This window comes from Oreochromis aureus, linkage group 23 (assembly GCF_013358895.1).
Source record: "Oreochromis aureus strain Israel breed Guangdong linkage group 23, ZZ_aureus, whole genome shotgun sequence".
Lineage (NCBI taxonomy): Eukaryota > Metazoa > Chordata > Actinopteri > Cichliformes > Cichlidae > Oreochromis > Oreochromis aureus.
The window spans coordinates 44083679-44103242 of record NC_052963.1 but is presented as its reverse complement, the minus strand read 5'-3'; the positions used below and the strand labels follow the sequence as shown (position 1 = coordinate 44103242).

The following is a 19564-nucleotide window of genomic DNA, read 5'->3' as shown; positions in this document are numbered from 1 at the left end:
TAATAGGTTTAGACTTTATCGAAAAACTATGGCTGTTTTTCCAGGAGAATTACTTTTTCATTAGGTTTTATATGTATTTAGTCTCTCTAACATAACTGGCTGAAAGGTTGGATTATGTTGTACTCACAAATATAATCTTATCTTATAATATATAAAATTAATATAGAGGAAGAGATTTGGTGTATGTGTATGTTAACTAAGGCAAGGATGTCTACGTGACAGGTCATCACAAAGTGTTGGTATAACATTAAAATGAATAAATAATTTAATGCTGAAACTAGTAGACCTAACCAAAACTAAACATTTATTAAAAAAACAAACCAAACACACTCTGGAATTAATGAAAACCAAATTCAGTGACCTCATTTTATTATTGAGGTAATAGTGCAGCAGATAGCTTAAACTATTTCTTAAACAAGTGAAAATGCCCATTAGCTGCATGAACTTTTGGCCATTTCAATCTTAGGAAACAACTACTGGACAAATTTCATAAGTTTTATTTTTGAACTATATGCTTTTGACGTAAAGTAAGTCAGATGCATAATCTAAAGACTTCTTCAGATTGTCTGTGCTTCAAGAAAAACAAAATAATTGCAATGAGATATATGTTACATGCTGCTCCAATCACAATATTACTACACCCCACATCCCCTTAGCTAATTATAGAAAAAAATCTTATGAGTAAGTTCAGGTTTTTAAAGTCCACGCATACTTGAACAAATGCCGATGATTTGACATTAACCGTATTGAAAAAGGCAAGTCCAGTTTACTTAATCTGGAAAAATATATTTATTTATATCTATTTTTATTCCCTTTGTTGACAGTCACCACAAAAAGGCCATCACTTGAAAGGCCTTATGGCCTTTACCGAAGAAGTAACCATAAAAGAGGTTACACACTTATCCCACTGTGAACAGTTTCCCCTGTGATGGTAACTTACCTGCAGCACTACAATACACTTACACGCGGGAGCTGCCAAGCTGAACTGCGACTTGGCTAACACGCTTGCTAACAAACCAGTGCTTCCATAAACTTAACGTCAGGCAAAGCTCAGTCAAACTTACATTTGTGTGGCCTGAAAAGAAGACGGCGGCACCTGTTGCCCTTTAACACCCATGTAGCTAAACAGTGGTCGAGCAAACCGCCATAACTACCACTGAGCCATGTGGAAAAACTGGTGCTTTGGAAAATACAGGTATGTGAGGTGAATACTAGACGTCATTAGCGAAAAATTAAAGATTGAGCTAAAAAAAAAAATCATCAGTGTTTCCTGCTAACGGGCAGAGACTTTTCAAAGCATCGTGTCGGAGGAAACTTTTGTATTATGAAATGAAATGTTGATTTTATGTCTCGATGACCTACAATTATAGTTAAAGTTAATCTTACTATAATAAACCAAATATCAGTTTGCCCGTGAACTCCTCTTTCGGTCATGTTGCCAAGCAACCACTTACTAGCAGGACCTAAAACAGGACATCGGCTAATTTTAAGACAGTCGTACTGATTTATATCTTCTACTTATTTGTATAAACGAGATCTACCAGCCTTTTTTGATTTGTCTTTGATTTGATGTTTCTTCATAGTGGGAAATATTGAAGAAAATTAGCTCCCAACTACGCTATGGGATGCTTAGCAAGATGAAAACGCGGATATTAATGTGTAGTTAACAAGAAAGGGTATTAAAGTGCAGAATATAAATGTTACCGTCGCGTATATGGAAGTTGTTTTTTTTCTGTTGGTAAAATGGAAAGAACGAGCTTACACGAAAGACCGTGAAGGCAGCAGAGTGGGAGGTAGCCTGACCAACAATTTTAAACGAGCGATGCAAAGAGTTCCGCTGGAGACGCCTTGAAACACGGGACTTACCACCGTCAACCTGCTAACATGTTTCTGCAAAAAATTGTGCTTTATTTGTCGACAGCATGTATGTTTTGCTACATGTTGGGAAAGTTTCTTATGCTGGTGATATTGCAGTTTTTCTCACCAAGCCTTGCGAAGAAGTTCATACTTCGCATGGGTGAAAAGATCACCATGACCCAGAATCCAAGGTTTAACTATGAGGATTGGGGTCTGACATTTATGTCCTTGGCATTTATTAAAACTGCTTCTTCTCACATGTGGCTGTCTCTCGGAGAAGAAGCGTTTGTGGGAGGAGAAGCTCCAGACTCACCTGTGGTCACTATGGACCGCGAGAAAACCAGCATCTCCAAGTATTTAAAAGGTGCGTTAAAGAAATCCAGACTCATCTGCTTTTATGCAATGCTTCTTTGCGCCAACATTGCCGTTTCTCTGCAGGCAACAGACCGCTGGTGCTGAGTTTTGGAAGTTGCACCTGACCCCCGTTTATGTATAAACTTGATGAGTTTAAGCAACTCGTCAAGGACTTCAGCGATGTTGCCGACTTTCTTGTGATCTACATCGCAGAGGCTCATTCAACAGGTGAGTAAAAGTTGTTTGCAGAACCTGAAATTTGTGGGTGGACACATGTGGCCAAAATATCACCAAGCAAGAAAGTGAAGTTTTTTTTGTTTCTTTAAGATCTGAATTCTGCTGATGAATCTTAGTTCACCAAAAACAAAACCCAGGAGATGCAGATCTGTGATTGGCTATTGGACGTTTGTAATCCAGTTAGCATTGATTATCTCTATGAACACATGAACTACTTATATGCTTTCTGTTTATATTGTTCTCATGCAATCACGTGAAAACGCACTCTCGGTTTCACTTGCAGATGGTTGGGCCTTTAAGAACAACTATGACATCAACCAGCACCAGAGCCTGGAGGACAGGCTGTCTGCGGCACAGGTCCTGGTTCAGAGTGAACCCCTGTGTCCTGTGGTTGTGGATGAAATGACCGATGTCACCACCATAAAGTACGGAGCTCTGCCTGAGAGGCTTTTCATTCTGCAGGCTGGGAAAGTGCTCTACAAGGTAAGATAGCTGCAAAAACTGGCAACTTCTTGAATAGTTTCTTTACGAGCTACTAATTGACGAGTTGTTTTTAGAGAGCAACAAGGGCAAAGTCTTTCACTTCCCACTCACTGCTTCTCTCACGCAATTTGAAGCCAAACCAGCATTGTGGGCGTGAGTGCAATCAGCACTATCTCAGCACATGCTATCACGTGCGGTGCAGGAGTTAAATAAGCATACACAAGGGGACATTTTTGGCATGGAACCAGGCTTATGGCAGCCGCACCAGATATGTAGTTTAGATGACAAAAACCTGTTTGTTGTCCTCTCGTTTGAATTAAATTAGTATTTTTATAAAAAAGTGTAATTAATTATGCTTTTAACATTTGTTACTATGTTCCTCAGGGAGGGAAAGGGCCTTGGGGCTACAACCCAGCGGAGGTGCGATCCTTCTTGGAGAAGATAAAATAAGAAGCTCTGCGCTTATATGAATAAAGGTTTCTTCTTATTAAGGGGTGGGTTTTATCTACATTCTAACCAGTATACATTACTTATATAGTGGGGGGATTTTACAATCAGGCTCTCATGTAGTCTTAAAAAAGATATCAGCCTCTGAGCTTGAACTCTCCTCTCAGTGTTTATTAATGACGGCTACAGATTAAACCTTTAGCCTCTGGAGCCAGATGCATTCAAACACAGGGAGACAGTCCACTCAGCGGTTGTGATAAAACGGCGCGTACAGGAGATGTAATTTGTGTGAGCATGCATGTGTTTTTTGTCCATATTCTCTGGCCTTTTTGGTCGGTGGTGGGTTTATTATGGTGCAAGTTTGTCTGCATTGTAACTGTAATTCCACTACATCAGCATGTAGTTCTATTGTCAGTCTTTCACATTAATCACAAAAGGTGTAGAAATGGTGTGTAACCTTTCTGTAGTCTTAAGAGATGTCAGCCTCTGAGCTTGCAACCCCCTCTCTGTGTTTCTCAGTGAAGGCTACAGATTAAACCTCTGGCCTCTGGAGCCAGATGCATTGAAACGCAGGGAGACAGCCAACCTCAGTCATGTCATGTTCGTTGTATCACAGACTAGACAGCAGATGTAGTTTGCTTCCATATGTGTTTTGCTTATGTTGCCTGGCTTCTTCAGTTAAAATCCCTGAAGATTTAAGGCAGTGAAAGTTTTCCCATTTCCAGTGTCAGTTATCAAGTGCACACTTATGAATTCTCCACAGTTTCTACAGGTGGCTACTATTTACATGACAATGACAGTCAAAACCTCTTCTAGCTGGAAGTCTTTGAACTATGCAGGTTAATCTATTATGGGACACTTATTGATTTGAATATTCTTGGATGTGAAGTCATCTGGTAGCACTCCAACATAAGAGTACTCAATTTGTCAAAGTAAGTCATAAAACCAGACATGCAGCAGCACCGTATGCTAGTTGCTTTGTGTTGTCACTGTGACTCACCCTTGACCCATTAAAAGAGAATATGATTGTTCCAAAGCTCGAGTTCTCCATTATTACATAATGTCTCTGCGTAGAAAAAAAAATGCTTTCAGAGTTTTAATACCAACAAAGAGCAGATTTCTTCCACATGAGAATCTGCCTGTTGTTTGCTGTCTTGTCTGGAAATGATAAACCTTCTGCAGTGTGTGGATTGCGCAAGTTCAGATTCCTTTGAACACACTTTGCAGTCTGCACCTTATACATGTGAGCTGTGACGCACTGCATTCAGCCACTGATGTGAGTTAATATCTAACTGTTATCTGCACATCAGACGATTTTGGCACCCAGTGTCCTTGTTACATAATCTAATCTAATGAGGGTTCTTATCCAAGTGTAGTTGGTGAAAGGGCACAAGAGAGCTTTCAAGTATTTTGATAAAATGTTGTATTGGAGAAAACAATCTGATTTTAATTTCCATCCAAGCATGAATAATTTGTAGTTTAACTGACTTCTTTCATGTTTTTGTTGTATATCAGTGCTTAATTTACTTGCCAGAATACTTTGTCTCGTCTCATAAACACGAGTGCTAATGCGAGGCTTGTGGCAATATTAAAAGCAAAACTTGTTGAACTGAAATAAGGTTTTTGATATTCATTTTTTAAAATCCTGTTTTTACAAGTATATGACACAGATATGTTTTGAACAAAGGCTGCAGCTTTCATAACATTTCTTGTGTGACTGAAGTTGGAGGGCAGGTTTGGCTGCTGCCCAGTCAGGCCACATCCTGTGGAGGCTAGCCAGCAGCAGCTTAGCCCCATTTCCCATTGTTAGACAGGAACCGCAACACTGTAGGATCCTCCCAACGATAAACTTCTGTCACAATTCAGGTCTGAATCATAAAGTTTAACCAAACCATGGATGTGCAGTATGTGTGTCAAAGCAATAGGCATTTGCAAAGCATTGTGTGTATTGAAGCCCACTAGAGGGCAACATAAAGACATGGAGGGGAAACGATCATGCTCAAGTGAATCTTATATTAAGATAACAGATGCATCATTCAAGGAAAGTGAAGGATATTTAATAGAAAAAGGTTTCATCAAGGATTTGTAGACTCCAAGTGCTGCTCTTCTGCCCTTTACTTGTCTTGAAATTCTGAAGTTGAAGGTAGGAGAGGATAACAAGCTGCAAGTAAAAACATTTCGTTAGCTTCATAGCATAAGTGCCTAAGTCATTTTCTGGTCAAAGTGACTTAGGCACTTATGCTATGAAGCTAACGATTTACAAGATGGAAGTGCAACAAAAATGAGTCACAATGTGATTGTAACAGCAGTTTGATGTCAAAAGCAAAATGTGCTTGTCCTCAAAGTTTAGGGGGGAAAAAAGCTGTACTTGGCAACTCCCGGAGCTTTCAGTGGCTCAGACTGCCTCCTCCAGCAGGTGGCAATAAATAGATCCCGATTAAAATAAACACAGACGTCTAAAACGAAACTATAAAGACCCTTTGGAGCCACTCACCATTACGCCGTGAAACGAAGCTTGACGATCTCCCAGCAAAGGGTAAGTTGTGGGTTGAAAACTGTTGAAGGTAAATTCTTATATGGTGGCGTGAAGGTGGCTGTTTGCAGCTTAAATTTACTCTTACTGTACTGGCAGTCATGAATTAATCCAAACGATAAACATTCATGATGCGACGTAAAGCTACTGACATAACTTTAGAAGTCACCCTATAATCTTTAAAGTTACATAGTCCAAATAACTCAGTATCTAAAAATTATTCCTTTGAGGCCTCCACAATCTCAGCTGCTCTTCAAGTGTTTCTTTGGCTGTGATTGTTTTATGCTGAGTAGAGATTTGTTGTCATACAGTGTACACTGAAGGCAATCCCCACTGCGAACCACAGTTACACAGTTCAAAGAAAATGTTAAATATTTCCTGACAAGTTTCAAAACAAAGTAATTTCCTCCTACATTCACCTTTTAACTGTGTTATTTCTGCTACATGGAACAAACTGTAAGAGAACTGAGCTGGTGACTGTCCCAAACCCACTGATGCCAACCGCTGAAACGATTTGTCCCTCATCTTTCAAGCACAGCCGTTGAGCCAGAGCTGCAGTTTCCTTTGAGACAAAGGCTCCCTCTGGATTTCCTCTTGTTGATCTGGTAGCTGTGGACTACAGCACCCTCTAGCTTTAGTGAAAGCACCGATTAGCGAAGCCACCACTGGTCTGGTGAGGTCTGTGCACTCTGACTGCAAGCAAGATGTGATGACAACTCCATTTTAAGGACACAGAACGTTAATCTGTGCTAGTAATCTTGGCATTTTTGATAAACAGAAAGGTACACAAGTGGTAAATATAGCACTTACAGTTAAACACTTTTTTTTATGGATAACTCATTTTCTAATTTAAGCGTTTATTTGTCCACAGCTTCAGCAGTATCCTCAAACCTGAGTTACTCTAATATTAATGTACGGTCAAAACAAAAACAGCCCACACGGTGAGATAAGTTATTGTAAAATTATATTAACAAGCAATCTTTCCTCAATTTGAAATAAAAAAATATCAGCAAATAAAGGCAACATAGGACAGATGTGTATAATGCATAATGTTCACAGGGAAAAAAAATGAAAAAAATTCTCAACACATTTACAAGACTGCGGCTAAGTTTATAATGATGCCTACTAGAATCAGTTTAGAAAGCTTTGACTAACTGAATAACTGGGGCAATATATGTAGTCAAAGTTTGTATCAAAATATAAAAAAATATGCGGATGGGCAAGAGACGGGCAGGACCAAGGGGACAACCAGTGATACAGGAAGGAAGTATTAACCAGTATGCATGAGAGATTAAAATGGGCAACTCATCCATATATCCATCAACCAAATTGGAAGTAACACAGAAGGCTACGACGATGAAGCGCACAGAGTGTTAAGCACAGGCAGGTAAAGAGATATACACCACATCTTAAAGCAGGTGTCCACATAGAGAAGAGCAGCACTAGGTAGTATGTTGTACACAGATTCTCAGCACTCATGCACTCACTTTTTATGCCAAAGTCTGGCTTCCCTTGACAGCACGCGGCAGCAGTCCAGCTGTTTAAACAGCTAAGAGTGGCAGAGTAGCAAACTGTCAACAACAAAGCCCCTTTCAGACATGCAGTCCTTTTCCATTAATCTGACAGCACCCGCGAACACGTCGGCTTCACATCCGAACGGGCGCCCCGGTCACTTTTCTGCAAAAATTGCGACGGAAATCTTGAACTAGGTCCGACCTAGCACTTTCAACTTGGCACAAGTCTGAATGCATTAACCGATGCACAGGATTATGACTGCGCATATCTCTCGTCCATCTTTGATGTAGAGATTGCCCCAAACAGCAATAAAATATGACAAGACATTTTATCTTATCGGAACCTATTTTTCATTTTCAATAAGGTGAAAACGTCGCTCTCTAATGCACTGCATATTCCCGATGCAGAAGAGAGAGTCTCAAAGGGCAGGGGCAGCTGTGGCAGAATGCACACACTCACGCACATGCACGCACACACACACACTCACACACAGACCCTGATCTTGGTAAAAATGTCACATCGAGTTAAACGTTCAGTGTGGCTACACTTCACTAGATGCCACGAATGCGACGATTCTTTTGCACATATGGTGAATATCTCACATACCGTGGCTCTCTTTGCAACTGTCATGGTTATGTCTGAATAAAGCTGCGAGGAACATTGATGTAAAAGTGACCGAAGCCTAACAGAATGCCATCGCTTTGAGGGACTGATGAAGGCGGCAATGTTAAAAATCCCATGTCTGAAAAGGGCTTGAGAGACTGATCAATCTGGATCAATGTGACACTGTAACAACCACCAAAAGGCTGTCACAATAAAAGCCATATTCTTTCACATCTTTTTCCATTTTTAAGTCTCTTTAAATAGAAAGGTGGGCATTGGGCAGAGTAATACATTATTCATAAAGGTGGCCACAGAGTAAAAGGCAAATCCTCAGTCCTGTGTCAACCGATTTCTGTGACACAGTATGCATGGCGATAAGTAAAATGACAAGACAGAGACTTTCCAAGCTCACAATGCGTATGCAAACTCTCCAGTGTTTTAAGTGACAAAAGCAGATATTTCCTGCACATCTTGCACCACAAAGCAATCATTAAAAAGTACAAGAGGTAAACTTCCAACCTTTTTTCTCTTCGGACTAGGATTAAAGAGGCTGAGAGGACTGAGCGGGGTCAGGAGGTTCTGCAAAGAACATAAAACGTGTCATGTATGCATTTCAGTAGCTGGTTTTCTCACACTCGGGGTTGTGATAAATGGTGTAATTGTCCTTCATTTTGAGCAAGGAGCAGTAGTTTGCCAGCCATTTTGATATTTTATTTTTTTTTATTTTTTATTTTTTGTGTCCCCCAATCAGCATTCTGGCGTTAGTGTGGAACCAAAATGGCGCCTGTCCCTGATTTGGTGCTGATGTGTTTGGCCATGTCCTACAGTGACTTCAGATCCTCGGAATGATGGCAAATCGGGAAGGGTGAAGAGGGGGAGGGGGTCACACACTCATCGTCATGGTTGGAGAGTACTATGGAAACACACACGCAAGAAAAGGAAGCTTTAAAACACATCCATGTGTTTACTATAGTTTATAGTTTGCTATATGTCGTAACTTGTGGCTCCGGCTTCATCGTGGTAGAGCTAGAGCTACAAACACTCCGCCGACTTACGTTCTCGCTCTGAAAGGAGTGGAGGAAGTTTCCACTCAGCTCCCCGTCATCCCTTGGGGTCCCAGGAGGATTGCTAATGCCACTTAAATTGTTTGGGGAATTCTAGTAACGAAGAGAGGTTAACAGTTTAGTTTATCTGGGATAAAGCTTGAAAAGATGAGCAACATGGCATGCCTGCATTGGGGTTGTTTGTTTGTTTTTTCTTACCTTGTTCATTCCATCCATATCACCAGAACCTGAAAATTAAATCATGTGTAAAATAATTAAAACAATGTTCATGACCCGAGTAAGGCCGTTTTATACGGCGAGTTCAGATAATAACGAGAAGATGTGCTGTCAAGTCTTTAACAGGTGAGGATGCAATCCAAACACTTCACTGCTGTGTTGGTTTAATGCACTGTGGTGAGTAGTGTTACCTAGTGATCCATTCATGTGGTGTGGTTCCATCCCAGCCATGGCTCCCAGGGGTCCATCAGAGCCTGGGCCCATAGGGAACTAGGGGAAGGAGGGGGGTAGTGAACTCACTTATCACAGCTCCGTAGCGGAGTTGCCATACGATTAGTTAACTACCAAAATTCAAACTACCAAATTTAAAGTAAAGTGAATAAAAGTGCAAGCTGCCTAAAACCCAATTACTAAAGATTATAACAGTGCATTTATTTATTTATGCCATTATAAGACCAGCCTCACGTTCTGCTTAAAATCTTCTGTCTGATTCTTTCATTACCACAAGTGTAGGTGAAACAGTAGCCTCCAATATCACATATCACACAGTATAACAAGTGCTTTGCTTCTCTGCTGTGTATTCTTTGGTAAATAGTGACAGCGTGCTCTAGAAAGACCAGAATTACTAGTGTTTTAGGTTAAGCGTGATGTCATGCAATAGGAAGTGGCATTTCCCACACAAACCCATACACATTCAATCTGAGGCTGTTAAAAGATAATTCTGGTGTCTTCTGTGGTAGTTTTACCCCCTTCATCAGCAGCAAAGTTATTATAGTTAACTTTAACTAAATTAATGAAACATTGTAGCTAACTGAAATTCTTTAGCTTTCTTTGTAACAAATTGGGAAAATGTATTAACACAACGTTCCTAATGACTCTTTGGAGGTTTTGTTTGTTGAGAGTTCTGGTGGTTTCTACATGGCTATGATTTAAGTGCCTTCATATAGTGTTGCATTTTTGTTGTTGTTTTGCCTAATCTGATTTTCCTCAAAATTTCCCATGGAAAATACCCACCTTATCTGACTATAATACACAAACCTCTGGCTGTGTGTGTGTTTGTTTCTTTGTCCTCAAACTCCTCTCAGACCACCACGGGTTGAGCAATCTAACTTGGCGCACAGGTACATCTTAGGCCCCTTGAAGGGTCTTATCTATATCAGATATCATGACGTCTTTGTGTTGCCTGGCAACTACCTAGTAACGTGCTAAAAAGCGCCCATTTTTAGCATTTATGCATCTATAATGCCTTATAAAAGCATCATATCAGTTTGTATTTAACAATAACATCTAATTTATCTAAAAAAAAAAACTATACATGTTTTCACCTAGCAACAGACTAAAATGGTGCATTTTTAACACAGAACTATATCTACCATCACATTTTCTACTTTTCCCAATGAGAGTATAGCAGTTTACCAGCACCACAAACAGGACAACCATTACTGTAGCATGGGTATGTACTAGTGAAAACTAGTACATACCCAAAATTAAAAACTAACCAGAAAATAAATCATTATAATAACAAAGCTCAGGTTTATGTGTCTAAAGGTCTTTCCATCTGCACTTGTGACACAGCCACAAGACAATTTCACAAAGGCAGTTTGATGGTGTACAGTTACACCAGGTTCCGTACCTTTATCACACGGTTGACACAAGAATAATGTAAAGAATTTATTTGTGTAATGAAAAGAGATTTTCAGTACAGTGGTCCCTCGTTTATCGCGGGAGTTACGTTCTAAAAATAACCCGCGATAGGTGAAATCCGCGAAGTAGCCAACTTTATTTTTTACAATTCTTATAGATGTTTTAAGGCTGTAAAACCCCTCACTACACACTTTATACACTTTTCTCAGACAGGCATGAACATTTTAACACTTTTCTCTCTTGTTTAAACACTCTCAAAGTTCAAACCTTCGTAGAAAAATAAGTCCAGTATTATAGAATGAAACCAAAGGCAGCCGCAGGGGACGACATACAGTACAGCACTTCAGAGTCACACTGCTGGCGATCGAAGATTTATGTAAATTTGACAAGCTGAACGCATTCTGTACTGTACAGGAGACACGGCATGAGATTGATTGACAATGGTCTACAGCCAATCAGGACGCAGAACACAATGTGCTGTAAAAAAAAAAAAAAAGCATGCAAAATTTCACGGAAAAAAGAAAAAAATCTGCAAAACAGCGAGGCCGTGAAAGGTGAACCGCGTTACAGCGAGGGACCGCTGTAATGTGTTTTCTCTGTAACGTTATGCTAAATATATTATTACTTCTGATGAAATCAGCAGTTTGGTTAAAGAAATAAAACAGAACTCACATTATTTCGGTTGCCAGGTCCAGTGTTGATCATGGTGTATAAATTGTCACCAGAGTTGTTTGAGTCTGACGGGGGAAAAAGTGTAAATGTACATTCCTGGATAGTGCAAGAAAAGGCTCAGGGTTAGCAGCTTATGTCAAAGAAGAACTAACCTGCAGGGCTGGGCATGATGGGAGTGCCAGGAGGCCCTCCACCTCCAGATGCCCCCTTTGGAGAATGAAACAAAATAAAAAATGCATTAAATGTTATCCTTCTATGCTGTAATTTCTGTAGTGTGTGAGGGTTAAGACATCGGGATGTGTTCTCACCCCGTATGCACCAGGAGAGGGTGATGAGTAAGGCATCTGAAACCAAAGACATAAACATTACAGACCAGAAATGGGAGCGCAAACCCTTTCCGTACCTCAAACTGTCATCATTCATCATTTGATCGTCCTAATACCATTATGGCTGTCTGTCCAACTGTCTGTGGAAACCATGACACATAATACTACAATTACATCCCACCCCACAGTAGAACCTTGTAGACCTCTGCAGCTCAGAGAGGAGATCTGGTTGCAATGAATGAGCATTTCTCTGGGCTTATGTGTGAATTTGTGTGCCTGCATTTCTACTCACAGAGTTGGCATTGTTGGGATTGGGCCATGGCCGACCCGTTCCTGGGCCCCTACATAAGAACGCAAATGGAAATCTTGGTAAAATGTAGTACTTGATTTAAAATGCATTTCAGACAATACTTAGAAATAAACAGGAGGCTCACATGTTCACTCCTGGCATGCCAGGACCCATGGTGTTGTGTGGAGGCCTCATCCCACCACCGAAGTTCTGAGAAAACAAACAAAAATCAGCTTCAAATCTGAAACCACAGGGTAAAAATAAAAATTCTTGCAAACCTGCTACTGACACATCTGTTAACACTGTCAAAATTCTTTTGGTTTGGATTTGGTTGGCAAAACGAATACCTTCCTATCATAAGAACTAATAGGGTAAAAACCACTGATTCATCAAGGCAGTGATGATTGATTCTGTATAAGTAAGCAGCCTACCTGAGGGCCAGGCCCCATAGGCCCCATTCCTCGAGGGCCACTCATTCTCTGCATTGGCCCCAAGTTAGGATGACCTGAAGAGTAAAGGCATTCAAGATATAATATAATAATAATTATAAATGAAAATACTTTCACACTAATGCATGATGTGCAGATGCATGTCATTAAAGTGAAATGACACGCACCTTGTGGCCGTGTGGGGTCCATGTTGGGCAGCATGGGATGAGGACCTGGTCCTCCGCCGGGTGGCTAGTAGAAAAAATTTAAATATGAAAATTGCAGTTTGAAATACACACAATTCTGTGGTGGGTGCGTGTGCAGGATCCCTACCTGGTTGGCCATCCGGATGGGTGGACCTCTTGGGCCTCCAGCAAAGCGAGGTGACATGAAAGACTACAACATAAACATAAATTTAAATAAAGATGTGACAAATGTCTCTTAAAATGTACACATGTTTCTAGGTTTCATGTTGTGTGAATACTGAAAGCAGCATAAAGCTTTAAGCTGAAACAAATGCCAAAGCATGAAGCATCAGCACTGAGAACCAGCCTTGCCACATGACTGCACATAGCAAAACCGGTGAAAAAGAAAGAGAGAGAATGAGAGAGAAAGGCAGCGTTACCTGACTGTGAGGTCCCATCATACTGTTAGGGGGAGGAGGCTGAGGGTGAGGAGAGCCCTGGGGACCAGGAGGACCCTGTGGCATCACATAAAATGAAGAGGCAAAGAGGACGAAACAGGAGGGACAGTGGGGAGGATGAGACGAGAGAGAAAGAGGGAGCGAGAAACCAAAGTGACAAAAGAGGGACAGACAGAGAAGTAGGGTTACTGCAGGGCAGAGGACAGTTGGAGTGCAAGAACCAAAGTGTGGCGCAAAAAAAAATAAAAAATGTACAAAATATAATACTGTTTTTCATGTACCAAACAGTAAGAGTGTGAGACTGAGCAGAGAAGAACAAGCAAATGACAGCGTTGAGTGACAGAAAGAGAAAGATGGAGAGGATGTGCGCTCTTTTGCCTGTCAGTCAAGACATTAAGAAGCGTGCTACATGCAGCATGTTATCACTGCTAATTTTCCTGAATTAACAGCATCAATTAAGCTCTATGCAATTAGCTTTATAACAACACTAAACACCGGCACTGTGTCACTAATGTTGCTGAACTGACAGAGAGAGGGGTCTAATTGAGCCTCCTCAAATTGCTCCTGGTAGGGAAAGTATGAGTGTATGCGTGCACTGATGGATAAACCTCAAAATTTCTATTCTGATAATAACATGATCACATAATCACTCACAGCTTTGTGGCTTCTGCTTTATAATAAATTGCTGGATGTGTTGTGAATAGTTCGGTCTAGTGGAGACAGGTTTACAACTTTATGTCACCTCTAACGAGTCAGTTCCACACAGCTGCCTGTGATAAGTTTATCTTCATGAGATATTGATTTACAGAAGGTGCTGCACCTTTCGATTTCTCCATTAGGAGAAAATGGCCTGGCCACACCTTCCTGTTTACAGCACAAGAGGGGTCCAGACAGACAGCACCGCTGTGATGCTTGCTACTAGCTCGCCGAGTACATGGAGCACAACAAAGGGAAAAGCAGCACAGATACCAGTCTGAGACCTACTGCTTCAGAACACATGCAAAACTCTACAAGCATCAAAATAATCCCTCTGCCCCCCCCCCCGCCCAATTCACAGGAAAATAATATTTTAGATTTTTAGATGAAACAATAGTTGACATGATATATCAATTGATATATCAAAAATGTGGGGTAAAGTCGAGGGACATTCCCAACAGTAGCAGACAATACGAGCGTAGTTTATGGACTGACCTGGAAAAAGGCAGGTGGCATTGGTCCCCCTGGCATGCCATCACCAGGGGGCATCCCTCCCATCACGGGGCTGGGAGCTGCTGCTGCACTCTGACAAAGAGGAAAACAGGAGAACGAGTCAAGCTGCTAGGTTATGCTTTCAGTCTTTTTTTCTAACAACACTGTCCCACAACAAATACAAGGAACAGGAAGAAACTCTCGGCAGACGTCACTTTTTAACAAGAAAAGCTCATGTGAGAAATTGGACTGCCACAGTGGCTGAATCTGAGCTTGATCTCAGCTGTAATGGGTTAATGGGCAAAAAACCTCATCAACTCTGTGAATAAAGTTCCATGTATTTCCTTTTTAAATCTAACCAACTGTCACCCACCCCCACACCCCTGACCTCAATAATATATTAATGGGGTCCTTATTGAGGTCTGATCCCTGCTGATTCAGAATCCAGTGGATCAGATAAGCATCAGTGGGATGCAGTGAGTCAGTGGCTCCAAAGTGCTGCTGCACAGCAGGCGCTAGCTGGGCCGATTTCCTGCTCAAACCGCAGCCCTAATTCACTAATGTGCCATTTGCTTCGGTCACACGCTCCTAATTGACTGAGTTTTTCTTCCCTGTAGCTGAAGCAATCTGAGATGGGCTAATGTCTTCAGCTTCCGAAGAACAGACACCAAGTGAGAGAAGGACATTCAGTCATATTTTTTTAATGCGTAGCTCATTCAGTGAAGTGTAGGCAACTAGGCACTGATCACTACAAGAATGGATGCATCAGCATCCACACTCACATATAGCTCTCGATGCCCAGAGCCTTACAGACATCGCTGGTCAATATCCAACACGCTCCCTTTTATCGACTGCACCTTCCCTAATTATATCTGCTCAGGCTGCCACTGCAGGGCCACTGTGAAATACCTCAGCAGGGAGAGAAGTGAGGCCACAGTGAAAAGTCACATCTCATCAGGCTCCTTCACCGCCAGGACGCAGGCAGCATAAATTCCACTTCTCTACTGAGCGGCGTGGAAAATTCAGCATGGTGTAAGACTGAGAAATCGTCAAGCGTTCATAGAATCTGGGGTTCTCTTAGATAGTCTACTGCTACATAAAGGCAAGCAAAAATTAGTGAAGATATCAGTTGCTCTTTAGTCTACTGATATGCTATGGCGTTATTTTTGTGCCACTATTCTGAGCGCACGTAAAAAAACAGTTTGCAGGTACAAGTGTTGTATTTTGAGGAGAAATTTATTTTGAGCAAAGAAAAGCTGAATTTGAGTGAACAAAATTCATTCCTGCGTGCAAAAAATGTATTTCAGTGTTTGCTATTATCCACACACACACACACACACACACACACACACAATAGCAGCCCCTCTCGCTCAGTTTTTGCATTTGCGCTCGCTCGCAACGAGTTGCTCGCGCTCAACATTTCTGCCCGTCTTGGCGCCAACTCTTTCTGCACACCGTTATATTTGTGCCACAAAACCAGCCAATCACAGACTTGGATGCAAAAAAATCTGATTGGCTGTTCTGGTCTCCAATCAGCTCGAAATGACGAAATGCAATATCCCGGAATGCATTTCGTCCAAAACTCAAACAAGACAGTGGCGGAGGAAGACAGAGTGGTGGAGTTTGAAATATTACTCTTTCTGGGTCACAAAATAAACTTTTGAGATATTTTCATGCGAGAATGTTGCTGTGTAAACTTCAAATATTTACTCGATTTATCAAGACATCACATATTTGCATAACTGCTCTAACGTTTTCGGAGATACCTGTTACCCACCAGCTGACCAGGTGGTCACTGGGTTAATATATAAGGCTGAACTGACAAAAAAAAAAAAAAAAAAAAATCACTGACTACACCACCAGGTATTATAGGAAAAACCATAAAGCCAAACGCTGTTGTGACAGTGATGTACACTGTCTTGTTGGTATATATGCATGATTTGTATCACCTTCATGTTTCCAAACCGATATCATGAGCAGCAGATTTTACAGCTGTGGCTCCAGCGAACATCAGCTGATACTAGAAATTAATTTTAAATAAATTATAACAACAGCTTATCAAGCTTGAACGTGCTGCTGTTGTTGTTTAGCGCAACATCCACTGGTTTCCTGTTTCTGGCGCAAAGTGGGCGATAAACAAGAGAGACGATCAGCTGATCATTGATCAGTTTCATGATTGAAGTAGCAACAGGAGAGGGAGGGGAGAGAATGAGGGGAGAAGAGGCAGCTGTGCAACGTAAAGACAGAATAACTCCAGCTTTGTGTCTTTTTTTCATTCTAGCTGAAGTACGGGACTAATCGCGTTCCTTTTCCCCTCAATACGGATGTATTGTAATTGGTCCAGCCCAGAGTTGATCATGACCAATTGGCTAATCCACCACCTTTCATTGTTTATAGCGTTACAAAAACAAACAAACATAAATGAAAAATCATCATCGGCCCACCGGGCAAATGCCCAGTATGCCCAATGGCCAGTCCAGCTATGCGGTCAGCTGGTGGGTAACAGGCATCTCCGAAAACATTAGAGCAGTTATGCAAATATGTGATGTCTTGATAAATCGAGTAAATATTTGAAGTTTACACAGCAACATTCTCGCATGAAAATATCTCAAAAGTTTATTTTGTGACCCAGAAAGAGTAATATTTCAAACTCCGCCACTCTGTCTTCCTCCGCCACTGTCTTGTTTGAGTTTTGGACGAAATGCATTCCGAGATATTGCATTTCGTCATTTCGAGCTGATTGGAGACCAGAACAGCCAATCAGATGTTTTTGCATCCAAGTCTGTGATTGGCTGGTTTTGTGGCACAAATATAACGGTGTGCAGAAAGAGTTGAGCGCGCACGGGCAGAAATGTTGAGAGCGCGAGCAACTTGTTGCGAGCGAGCGCAAATGCAAAAACTGAGCGAGAGGGGCTGCTATTGTGTGTGTGTGTGTGTGTGTGTGTGTGTGTGTGTGTGTGTGTGGATAATAGCAAACACTGAAATACATTTTTTGCACGCAGGAATGAATTTTGTTCACTCAAATTCAGCTTTTCTTTGCTCAAAATAAATTTCTCCTCAAAATACAACACTTGCACCTGCAAACTGTTTTTACGTGCGCTCAATTTTTTTTTTTTTACGTGCGCTCAGAATAGTGGCACAAAAATAACGCCATAATATGCTTCTTCCCTCGTCTTGAGCAGTTACTCACTACTCGGCCCACTCAATTAGACAGGTTTCCTGTCAGAGTCTGAATAGGAAACTGACGGCCAGTATTAAAAAGTAATACTGTGAGAAATCACTGAATAATATAAATTTACAAATGTACAAATAACTTCTAAGAATTAGAGCTAACCTAAGTGCTAAAGCCTTTGATGGGTACTAGGTAACAATTATTAAAAATATACGAACAATTAATATACATAAGTACAATATTAAATTATACGATGCTGAGAGATGGTAAACATCCATACTGAGGATGTTTAACATAAGCACTAATATACTCTACGTGGTAAAAGCCAGAGAAACCTACTCTAAAAACGAAAACCAATAAAAACTCACTACCCTACATTCAAACAAGTTGGAGCAGTAAGGCTGGTTTTAATTTTCACCCCCCCGTGTCTACAGTAGAGACTTTCACTTCAGTAAATCTTCATGGTCTCTGGTCATTTACACTCACAAAGGCAACACTTTGTATGAGCCTGTGTCCACAGTAAAACCTTAAAAACACATAGCATTTTAACAGTGCTGTGAAGGAAGGTGTGGCATTTTCCTTTATCCAGGATCAAAACAGTAAAATGAATCCATGTTAATTTAATTTGGCAGATCATATTTTTTCACAATGCACAGATCGACTCCTGCACCAGAGCTTTTGGTAAGACTTGTGGGTTGATCTGTGATGCCGTGCTTTAGCTTATGAATCTGCACATACATCAGTTCTTTAGGGTTCTTATCTCTGTTTTGCAATCTAATCTATACAGAGTTGTGCACAATCCTCACAAATGCAACCCTGCTGATGCTGTTTTACATTAATCTATTTTTCATTCTAAACACAGAGGTGAGCAGTTTAGAGTATTAAACAGACGCACTTTGGCTTTAATCAAACACATTTGCATTATATATTACATTACATATATTTCATGTCATCTGCTAAATTCTCTGGGCAGACCTTTCTATAAAAGCAAAATTAAAAAAAAGACTTTCACCTTGTTTAGTGGGAAGAAGATGTTACAAGCAGAAAATATAACTGAATCATCGCATACATGAACACAACCTGTTTTGCAAGATTTAAACTGCCCAGGCAAGTCATCCACATGCAAATTAAACGAGGAGGATGTCAGGATCCTGCCTGACACATTTACTGACGTGGAAGAGTCACCAGTCAAACTTACACAGCCTCATAAACAAACAAACCAAAAAACCCTTCAAATTTAGCAGCATTGGGTTTATCCTGACCATCTGAGTATGAAATTAAAACTGACACTTTACAAAGGATACTTGCAAAACACAGATCAGGTGACTAACTGTAAGAATAACCCGACCTAATAAGTAGCCTGTTAAAGCAAAGGCAGAACCACTTCCACACAGGTGTACTGCCGAATACAATTAAAAAATCAGGATCCAATCATGCACTGTGGCATGTATAAAAATGCTGAGCAGGCCAGTTGCTTCTGATTTTGCATTAAGATAGCAAGAGGAAAGGCTGTGACTCTGAAACAGGGCTCACTATGGAAGCATATGTGACTGGAGCTTCAGTCTCCTGCTCAAGTGCCTGGTGTGTTAGTCGTTAAAGTACGGTAAGGTAAGAGCTATATTCTGGTCAATGAGAAAGACAATGAAGATTATTGTTTGATACCACATATTTGATAGCTGTGATGCCCTTGTATTAGTGCAATATGGAAGGAAACAGAGGGCTGTTTCTTCCTCGGGTGACTGACATGGATGTTATAGTTCAGCATCTGTGAATATGCCATAGTCCGCTTGGATCCAGCGGGTGTAAATCTTACCAACAGCTGGTGAGCTCGAGGCTCAGTGCACCCTACTCAGTCTGCGCTGCCCACAACAGCATAACATTATAATCTCTGCC

General features: G+C 40.9%; 3 protein-coding genes across 7 annotated transcripts in view; 1 reads left to right on the top strand and 2 right to left on the bottom strand.

Moving 5' to 3' along the window:
* LOC116333314 (zinc finger protein GLIS1) overlaps window positions 1-1115 on the bottom strand; it is an 82304-nt gene extending 81189 nt beyond the window's left edge. For 2 of the 3 annotated variants that reach the window (XM_031756520.2, XM_039606669.1), the window contains exon 1: window positions 941-969. The gene's annotated coding sequence lies outside the window, so the exon portion shown is untranslated. Of the gene's footprint in view, window positions 1-940; window positions 970-1064 lie in introns of those variants that run through there. The other variant, XM_039606666.1, reaches the window with a different exon arrangement.
* On the top strand, window positions 1058-4993 carry dio1 (iodothyronine deiodinase 1). Of its 2 annotated transcripts, XM_031756536.2 has the most exons (5): window positions 1058-1195; window positions 2138-2221; window positions 2296-2439; window positions 2732-2931; window positions 3316-4993. In XM_031756536.2, the coding sequence occupies exons 2-5, from the start codon at window positions 2182-2184 to the stop codon at window positions 3379-3381; spliced, it is 450 nt and encodes a 149-aa protein (XP_031612396.1). In that variant the 5' UTR covers window positions 1058-1195; window positions 2138-2181; the 3' UTR covers window positions 3382-4993. The 2 variants fall into 2 exon arrangements, with proteins under 2 accessions (XP_031612396.1, XP_031612395.1); XM_031756535.2 differs by lacking the exon at window positions 1058-1195 and having other exon boundaries at window positions 1474-2221.
* Window positions 4994-6858: 1865 nt separating this feature from the next.
* The window catches only part of ssbp3b (single stranded DNA binding protein 3b), a 19673-nt gene continuing 6967 nt past the window's right edge, over window positions 6859-19564 (bottom strand). The window contains exons 5-18 of one of the 2 annotated variants that reach the window (XM_031756512.2): window positions 14503-14592; window positions 13294-13368; window positions 13002-13064; window positions 12857-12920; window positions 12672-12745; window positions 12386-12450; window positions 12244-12292; window positions 11934-11969; window positions 11778-11832; window positions 11626-11690; window positions 9501-9579; window positions 9292-9320; window positions 9085-9186; window positions 6859-8942 (exon numbers count right to left, since the gene is read on the bottom strand). In XM_031756512.2, the coding sequence (XP_031612372.1) occupies window positions 8913-8942; window positions 9085-9186; window positions 9292-9320; window positions 9501-9579; window positions 11626-11690; window positions 11778-11832; window positions 11934-11969; window positions 12244-12292; window positions 12386-12450; window positions 12672-12745; window positions 12857-12920; window positions 13002-13064; window positions 13294-13368; window positions 14503-14592 (876 nt within the window). In that variant the 3' untranslated portion in view covers window positions 6859-8912. The remainder of the gene's footprint in view (window positions 8943-9084; window positions 9187-9291; window positions 9321-9500; window positions 9580-11625; window positions 11691-11777; window positions 11833-11933; window positions 11970-12243; window positions 12293-12385; window positions 12451-12671; window positions 12746-12856; window positions 12921-13001; window positions 13065-13293; window positions 13369-14502; window positions 14593-19564) is intronic. The other variant, XM_031756513.2, reaches the window with a different exon arrangement.